Genomic DNA, 9,083 nt, shown 5'->3' on the forward strand with positions numbered 1-9,083 from the left:
GTAAGTCAAGTCAAGTCAAGTTTATTGTCAAATATGCTACAGTATACATGCTCGACATACAGCACAGATGAAATTACAGTCCTCTCTGACCCACAGTGCAAACAGGCAATGCAATAAATAAAAAAATAGAATAATTGAAATAAACAATACAAACAGTATAAACACTCTAGATAAGAACTGGACATAGACTAAACACTCATAAATAAAAAAATAGAATAATTGAAATAAACAAACACAAACAGTATAAACACTCGATAAAGTGGCTTTGCTTACAGGTACATAAACAGGTTATTAATCAGTATCATCAGTGGTTCATCATTTCACCTTTTCTTCTGCTTCCTCCCTCAGTCTCTCTCTCTCTTGCTCCTTCTCTCACCCCTCCTGTGTCCCCTGTGCCTGTGGAATTGCATCTGATCCCCTCCCACGCTTCCTCATTTCTATCTCCCTCCCTTTCTTGTACCCACTGCCAGGACTGACTGCTATGGTTGTGCTACCTGCAGCGCACACGTACACACACACACACACTCTGCCTGAGCCATGGCCCGGCTGCACACAGTTCTGCTGGCCCTGCTGCCCATCTTCCTCATCCTAACTGGTGAGTGTCTCATTCAAGGTGTGTGAAGATGTGTGTGTGAGTGAGGACAAACTTTTATTCGTATAGCATCTTTCATATATAAAATGTAGATCAAGATGCCTCAGACATGGTTGAAAGAGAAAATTTCAGTAAAGTGAGAAAATATTCTAATCTATTTACAAATATTTATGACGGTTTAAAATGAAGTAAGGGCACAAAGATCAATATTTATACAAAACCTTTATCAGGTAACAATCAATATATTCACAATAAATATGACTAAAATATGTAAAGTAAATACGAGCATTTTAACTAAAATAAAGTCGGAAATTTAACATGTAATTTTCAACCTTTTTATGAAAAGTCATTCCTGCATTTCTTACGGCAGGAATTTTACAATTTTGGGGAATAAAAACAAAGTCATGGCACCTTTGTGTTTTATTCCTGAGTCATTTAAAAGATGATTGAGTGCATACTCTCAGTTTGAAATGTGCACAGGTGTTAGATTACTAAGTAGACTATTAAGCAATTTGTCTAAAATGAAAAATCTGCAGTAAACTGTAGTCAGTGATTTATATATATATATATATATATATATATATATATATATATATATATATATATATATATATATATATATATATATAAACATTATTTTAAATGAGTTCATGGCTGCAACATTTTGCCGATCTTGTTTATAAGCTTTTGCTTAAAAGTTTTTCTTAAAGTCTTTGTTTATAGTGAAAATTGTTAAGAAAAACTATAAAGGTTTTACATATTAAAAAACCTATTTGAATTGGCTGAAACGCTGCTGGTGATAGATATCCAGTTTCCTCCACAACAAAAACTGAGATCAATATTTTTGTTCAACCCTCGCCTCATTAAAACTATTTCCTTCCTTCCTCCCTCCTGCTAGTGCTCTCTGAGGTAGAAAGTGCAGCAGTGAAGGATGAAAAAGAAAAAGCCACTGAACGTCAGGGTGAGTTCAGCACACACAGATATGCCCACATACTTTTGTCTTACTATTTTTTTTTTCAGTTAAAAAAAAACTAAAAGAAAAAAGTTTTCATAGTGGAGACTAGCCACATGTCCCATAAGGTCAAAACCGTCATGTGTTCTTATCCTTGTGGGGAAATTTGGCTGGTCTCCACCAAGATACACTATATGGTCAAAAGTATATGGACACCTGCCCATCACACCCATACGTGAGTCTTCCTCCAACTGTTACCACAAAGTTGTATATGATGTCTCTGTATGCTATAGGATTAACATTTGCCTTCACTGGAACTAAGGGGCTGAAACCTGTTCCGGTATGACAGTGCCCCTGCGCACACAGTGAGGTCTATGAAGACTTGGTTTGCCAAATTTAGCGTGGATGAACTTGAATGTCCTGCACAGAACCCTGACCTCAACCCCACTGAACACGTTTGAGTTCAGTGAGCAAAACTGAGCAGTCACGTTTCAAATTTGAGTCAAAAGTCTTCCCAAGAGAGTGGAGACATTATTGTCATAGCAAAGGGGGACAAAATCTGGAATGTGATATTCAACAAGGACAAACTGTATATGTGACTGGCCATATATTTGTACTTTTGGCCATATAGTGTATAAAAACATATGCAGAGAGAGAGAGAGAGAGAGATCTCAAGGAAAATCTGTATGTGTTTTTTTTTTATTTCTTCTCTAATCACTCTACCCTGTAGGATCATCCAAGGTTTTCGTTCCAGCATCAGATGCATCAAACTTTTTCAAGCGTCGTGGCCGCAGGTCCCCGAAATCATACACAGAGTATCTAGGTGGGTTTCACCGTGATGCAGACCTTCTTATCTAAGCCGTGTTGGATGTCTAACATATACTATTAAGCATTAAATCACGCAGAAGAGCTTGTTCCTTGGAACATTTATATGAAATAGATACAGTAACTGGAGACAAATCCTATGATCTTAAGTGACGGAAGCATTTTAGGTAACTTGACTATTAATCAGTCTGGAAGCATGACGGTTAGAAAAGGGCATAGGGCATTGCAAGTGTGTGAATGGTTGTGAGTGTTGGGGAAAGAAGAGGAAAGATGGCCACGAGGATCACCAGGCCAGTGTGGAGCTTCTTATCCATCAGAAGCAAGGTAGAGCACATGCGCACAAACACACCAATGAGCCACATCAGGGTGTTTTGATTTTTATCTTTAAGCTAGCATGTGAGTGTGTGATGATGCTGCAGAAAGCAGACTGGAGGAAAAGAAAAAGAAGTAGCTGGAACTGAGAGTGGAATGTGCAGACGCAGAACAGAGAGAAAATAGAAGACGGATTAATACCGTCCTTAATGATCGGGCCAGAGACTTGAAGTTCTTTTTGTATTCTGGCAGCTGTCAGAATGAAGGAATGAGAGAAGGGTCCCACCTCCATAACTAAGACTAACACACCTCCCACTCATCCAAAGAAAACAGGTCTTTGTGTGTGTGTGAGTATAAAAATTTTATGAAGTAAAAACACTTCAGAAAGATGCACACAAATTAGACATTTAGATACCCCTACAGCAGGCTATACCATTTCTTAACTGCCTCAAGCTTATCTCTGTCATTTACTCACTGAATATAAGTATCTTGGACAACCTTTTTATGACTAAGCTTAATTTAAAAGGAGCAGTGCTAACCGCAATAGGAACTGTTTTTTAACCACATTGTTATTTAAGTGAATTAACTTATTGCTAATATTAGTTGGTAACATATCCTGCGTCTGTCTACTCATTAGATTGTTTACGAGTTACCTCAAGCTTCGACAATAAACCTCTGATTTGTCGCGAAGCTAGTTTAGGCTCACCCCCCTCCCATCTATTAGTACAATTATAAGTAAAATACAAGTGCTTTCTTTTACTTTTATCAGAACTAGCAAGTCTTTTTTTTCAATTTTATTTAAAAATGATTAGAATGATTAAAAATTTTCCATTGGCCAAAAAATAAAACTGTTAACCTCCATGATAACTTGTTCTTAAATGAACCCCTTCAGATATCATTATTTATTTTGCCCTCTAACCCTAAATCTCCCAACAACCAACCAGAAAGGAGAGAGAGGAATCTCTAATTGTTCATCAATTCAATAAGCTCCTAGCCAAGCCTTCAGATGTTCCGCATAGCCGTGTGTTTAGGGGCATGGTTTTCGAAAGTAACACTGAAAGCAGTGGGGATTATTTATTTTAATTTTGTGTTTCAGATCATTTTCACCGCTGACTACACTAGAGGTGTCCAAAATCTGGCCCCAGAGCCAATCAGCCCGTAACTTCTCTTTTCAAATGTCTGATAGATGGCCTGCAGACCAAATTGTTGCAATTTTTCATTTCACCTGATGGTGGCAGCAAATTGAAGTGCCATTTTCCCCCTCTGACTACACTTGCAAATTAATGTACTGAATGCTCATCATCATTATCTCTAGCCGCTTTATCCTGTTCTACAGGGTCGCAGGCAAGCTGGAGCCTATCCCAGCTGACTACGGGCAAAAGGCAGGGTACACCCTGGACAAGTCGTCAGGTCATCACAAGGCTGACACATAGACACAGACAACCATTCACACTCACATTCACACCTACGGTCAATTTAGAGTCACCAGTTAACCTAACCTGCATGTCTTTGGACTGGGGGAAACTGGAGCACCCGGAGGAAACCCACGCGGACACGGGGAGAACATGCAAACTCCACACAAAAAGGCCCTCGCTGGCCACGGGGCTCGAACCTGGACCTTCTTGCTGTGAGGCGACAGCGCTAACCACTACACCACCGTGCCGCCCGTACTGAATGCTATTTATTTCAAAAGAGCTGGAAATAAGAATAGCGTTTCATCAAAAGTCATAGCAAATGTGTGTGCTTGGTATGGCAAGAGACAGTTGTGGCAATTAAGGAATTTAATATCCATCCATCATCTGTAGTCGCTTATCCTGTTCTACAGGGTCGCAGGCAAGCTGGAGCCTATCCCAGCTGACTATGGGCGAGAGGCAGGGTACACCCTGGACAACGTTATCGCAGGGCTGACACAGAGACAAACCACTGGAATTTAGTATCATGAGACATTATCAAAAATCACAGGAACTGAAAAATAAATTTTCAGAAGACGAGAGGGCAGGGAACCTGAAGCAACTTTTTAAGAGAGCAAACATGGCACAGAATGTTACTAAAGCTAATACATGGCAATGCTTCCAGCCACTCAGCATGGAAAACCTTTCTTTCATGAATCCTTGAAAGAGTTCTTAAAATTGGTTAACGTAATTTGTCCCAAAAAGAAGCATAAATATCATCCCATATGTCACAGCTACAGTTGTAAGGTTACACCCTGCTTATCACTAAATTGGAGCTCGAAAATAATATTATGGTGACTGACCCTCAGGTATGTTGTTGTGGTCTAATCGGCCCCCTTTGAAAAAAGTCTGGACATCTCTGGACCACACCTTCAAGGTTTAATGATTCCAGTAGTGTGTGCTCATCACCATGTCACCACAACAAGCAAATATACTTACTTTATTGAGATCTGATTGCCTTATGCTGCTAAGAGGTGACAGGTGCTGACAGTTGTGATACGTGTAAAATTAAGTGGCAGTAATTTGTTTGCATGCGAGCTGTGTAAAGGGTGTCATAATAATTGCTGTGTCTAGACGACTGACTAGAAAATATCTGCACTGGATGTCATACTTGGCACTGGTCTGGCAACAATAGGTGAAACTTCGCCCAAGATTTCCTCACTTATTTAAAAAAAGACCATTGTATTAACAAAACAATTAATTCTTAAATAAGCAATTTTGAGTAATTAGACAAATTGTTCTATTCTGCAATGAATGGTTATTACTTAGTTTTCCCAAAGTTTATGAGACCAATTTGGACTATGCCATTTCAGTATATCTTCAACTCAACAGCCAGTTTTAAAAAATCTAATTAAATTAAAGCCAACTTCTGTGTGTGCCTAAAAAGTCAAAAGATAATGCCTTCTTTCCCTGCAGCGGAGCATAAGATGAGTTTGACTACTTCTGAGCGCAGCAGAGAGTACTATGACGAACAGAGCAATGAATACGAGACCCGGCTGGAGAAGTCCCGAAGTGGTAAGACATGTCTCTTGCTCTGATTAGTTTGGCTCCAAAGCTTTAAAAAATCCCACAGGCCCATTAATAAGCTGCTGCTGTCTGGAGGAATAATTAACATCTGATGAGTAAAATAGCACACTTAAACCAAGCAATCAGAACCTGATGTTTGACACACAAAACTGTTAGAACCTGAAAACTAAAGCATGCTGCAACACCAAAGCTTAATTTATAGTTAAAAAAGAACCTATATTTATAATGCAGATTTAATATTTGGTACAATTTAAAAGACTAGGCAAAATATGTATGATTAAAACATAATAATCAAAGAAGCTACAATCAATAACAATTTCTTGTTTTGTATTAAAAAGACATTAATGAAGATTAATCAGACCAATAACTAGAAATAGCAAGTACAAGAAGTACATCTTTAATCACAGAGTTTGTGTATTGAGCTTGTGTATTGTAAGAACTGCTTCTACTAGCTGAGCTGTGAGTGATTCTAAGAAAAGAAGAAGAAACCTTTATTTGTCACATGCACACTTCAAGCACAGTGGGAAATCCTCTGCATTTAACCCATCTGAAGCAGTGAACACACGCACACACACCCAGAGCAGTGGGCAGCCACACTAGCAGTTAGGGGTTAGATGCCTTACTCAAGGGCACTTCAGCCCAAGGCCGCCCTACATTAACCTAACTAGTCAATAAGAGTTCAAATCAAATCAAGTTTATTTGTACAGCGCTTTTAACAATAAACATTGTCGCAAAGCAGCTTTACAGAATTTGAACGACTTAAAACATGAGCTAATTTTATCCCTAATCTATCCCCAATGAGCAAGCCTGTGGCGACGGTGGCAAGGAAAAACTCCCTCAGACGACATGAGGAAGAAACCTCGAGAGGAACCAGACTCAAAAGGGAACCCATCCTCATTTGGGCAACAACAGACAGCCTGACTATAATATTAACAGTTTTAACAGGTATAACCCTCAACTGTCCTCATGGGGCCGTCCTTCACAGGAGTGGGGCGATAAAACTCCGACCAGACACAGGGCACCAGGATGGATCAAGCAGGTCCGAGGGGCAGAAGAGGCCAGCATCTCAATCCCAGGATCAACATGTAACTCAGAGGGACAGATGGGGGGGGGGGGGGGGGGGGGGGGGGGGGAGAAAGAAAACATGTTGTTAGGTATGCCCTAAAAATGACAAGTATTAAATCTGTGTGGTAGGCTCGCAGAGACGAGAGTCTTTACATCAGGCATGACACACAATGGCATGTTAATATGGTAAAAAAAATATATCATGACCTGCTCTGGCTGGATGCTTGATTGGGTGATGGGAGCACACTCCTCAGCAATGATGAGATGCAGATGGGACCCTTAGGCCTGGCCAAGACAATTCAATTACATTTCACCGGGTCTAGAGAGTTGACTGCCTCAGCTGAGTAAAGTGCTCAGGATGAGCTACACCGGTTCATAAGATCAGAGACATACTGTACTAGAGGTAAACCATTCAGAGCCGTAAAAGTCACAAGCAGGACTTTATAGCCAATGTAGAAATCATTAGGTAGCCAATCTGTATTGAATAAAACTGGGCCAATGTGCTCTGAATTTATTTTTCTGGAAAGAATACTAATGGACGCATTCTGATCTAGCGCAAGTGTGCACTAGTTTCTCAGAGTCATGCAGAGTTAGTGTGTGCCTTATAGCGGAAATGTGTTAAATAATATATAATTCACGAGCCAGCTTGAGAAAAGCTGATCGATAACAGAACAACCTGTCACTAAAGTCATGGCTGTACTCTTCTTTACCATTTCAGAACAGGTTGAAAGGACCCGGGAGAATAACGAGCAATGGAGGGAGTATCACTACGAGGACCTCTACCCAAATTACCCACATTACCCACATTATCCACAACATCCACAACACCCATATTATTATGCACAACACCCACATCACCCATACTACCACTATTACCAGTATTACCGTCGTTACGCCTAAGTGTCATAATATAACCTTACATGGCTGAGGGTCACGCACAGTTGTAGCAACTTTCATGAATGGTTGGATGCATTTTTTTTTGTTTCCTGAAATTTAATCTGCACTTTATATATCTAGTAAGTGCAATCATTTCAAAACATGAATATATACACTGCCTGTAATGCAATCTGATTATATTCCTTCTGAAGTCGCATCAACTGCTTCTTTTTTACTTGTAAAAAATTTCATAATCATTTTGTATCCTTGATATATGGTTATAATAAAGCACATGATGGATGAGAAATGTATTTTAATAGTATTTTTTGGAATCATTACTTGATCCCAGGCTAATCTAAGCTTTTTTCAAAGGGGTGGTGTGGATGAGGTTTACACATTTTCCAACTTGAAACCATACATACTTTTCTGTAGGTTGGTCTGCTATAATTAAAAGGGAATGGAGGCAGATCTATCAGTACCTTTCACATAGTTGCATGTTTGTCCTCCTCCACCGTAAAAGTACTTCTTCACTAGAAAACTGGTGTCTTGTGTCTGGACATTCAACTTTTAAACAAAAGGAATTATGCATGTATAAAAGTAAGAAGCCAATTGAAAAACAATTTTGCTTTTCATTCTCTATCATTTTTTAAAAACCAACTTTTGTATTTGGTTTGGGTTAACCAGTACATTTCACATATTTACAATTTTCTCATTCTCATCAGAGGACTGCCCAGGGATTAAATTTCTGCAAAAGCAGCAGTACCTAATAGTCAGGAATTAGTAGTACAAATAGAAGTGAAAGTTTGGAAACAAAGACATTTATCCCATGCAACTTTTCCATACTTCCCCAGACCTGAAAAGTTTCAGAATCATATTCCACTCTTTTCCACTCCAAAACAGGAACTGTCCTGCTGTTTTCTCCAACAGCAGCCAGATCTCAGTTTCACTGTGCACTTGCTTTAAAAAGCAAATTGCACTTTAAGACTGTTCATAATAAATAATGGTCTAACTCCACAAAAGACTGACTTACACTACAAAAATTAAACGAATAAAACAGTGAAAGAAAGCATGCAAAACACACAGAGCTACGTGTAAGACAGTTAGTTATATTGACACAGCACTGTAAGAGACAGCAGACTTGTGCTGGGAGCAAAATCAAGCCTTTTAAGCACTCCAGAGTTGAATCCCAGGACAATGAAATGGGCCATTTTGCTGACAGGTTTACTGAATCCTAAACTGCAGCTTTTCTCCCCCTCATCCCTTAAAAAAAAAAAAAAAAAAAAAAAAAAAATCACCTGGATGACAGGGGAGGAAAACAAACAAACAAACAAACAAAAACTGCTTCTGATCCCTTCTGATCCACAGCTGAGACAAGCACAGGCAGTAAAAGCTCTCTTGGATACAAACGCAGGTACTTTTGCCATCACGGTCTATAAAGAATTATAATGGTATTATAATGGTGCTGGAAAAACAATTACAGAAA

General features: G+C 39.2%; 1 protein-coding gene across 1 annotated transcript; it reads left to right on the plus strand.

The window, feature by feature from the left end:
* The first annotated feature begins 507 nt into the window (after positions 1-507).
* On the plus strand, positions 508-7,864 carry ucmaa (upper zone of growth plate and cartilage matrix associated a). Its single transcript, XM_060903657.1, has 5 exons — positions 508-595; positions 1,491-1,553; positions 2,275-2,367; positions 5,549-5,647; positions 7,443-7,864. The coding sequence occupies exons 1-5, from the start codon at positions 538-540 to the stop codon at positions 7,622-7,624; spliced, it is 495 nt and encodes a 164-aa protein (XP_060759640.1). The 5' UTR covers positions 508-537; the 3' UTR covers positions 7,625-7,864.
* Positions 7,865-9,083: the final 1,219 nt, after the last annotated feature.

The sequence above is a fragment of the Neoarius graeffei genome, chromosome 21, assembly GCF_027579695.1.
Source record: "Neoarius graeffei isolate fNeoGra1 chromosome 21, fNeoGra1.pri, whole genome shotgun sequence".
In the NCBI taxonomy this organism is placed as follows: domain Eukaryota; kingdom Metazoa; phylum Chordata; class Actinopteri; order Siluriformes; family Ariidae; genus Neoarius; species Neoarius graeffei.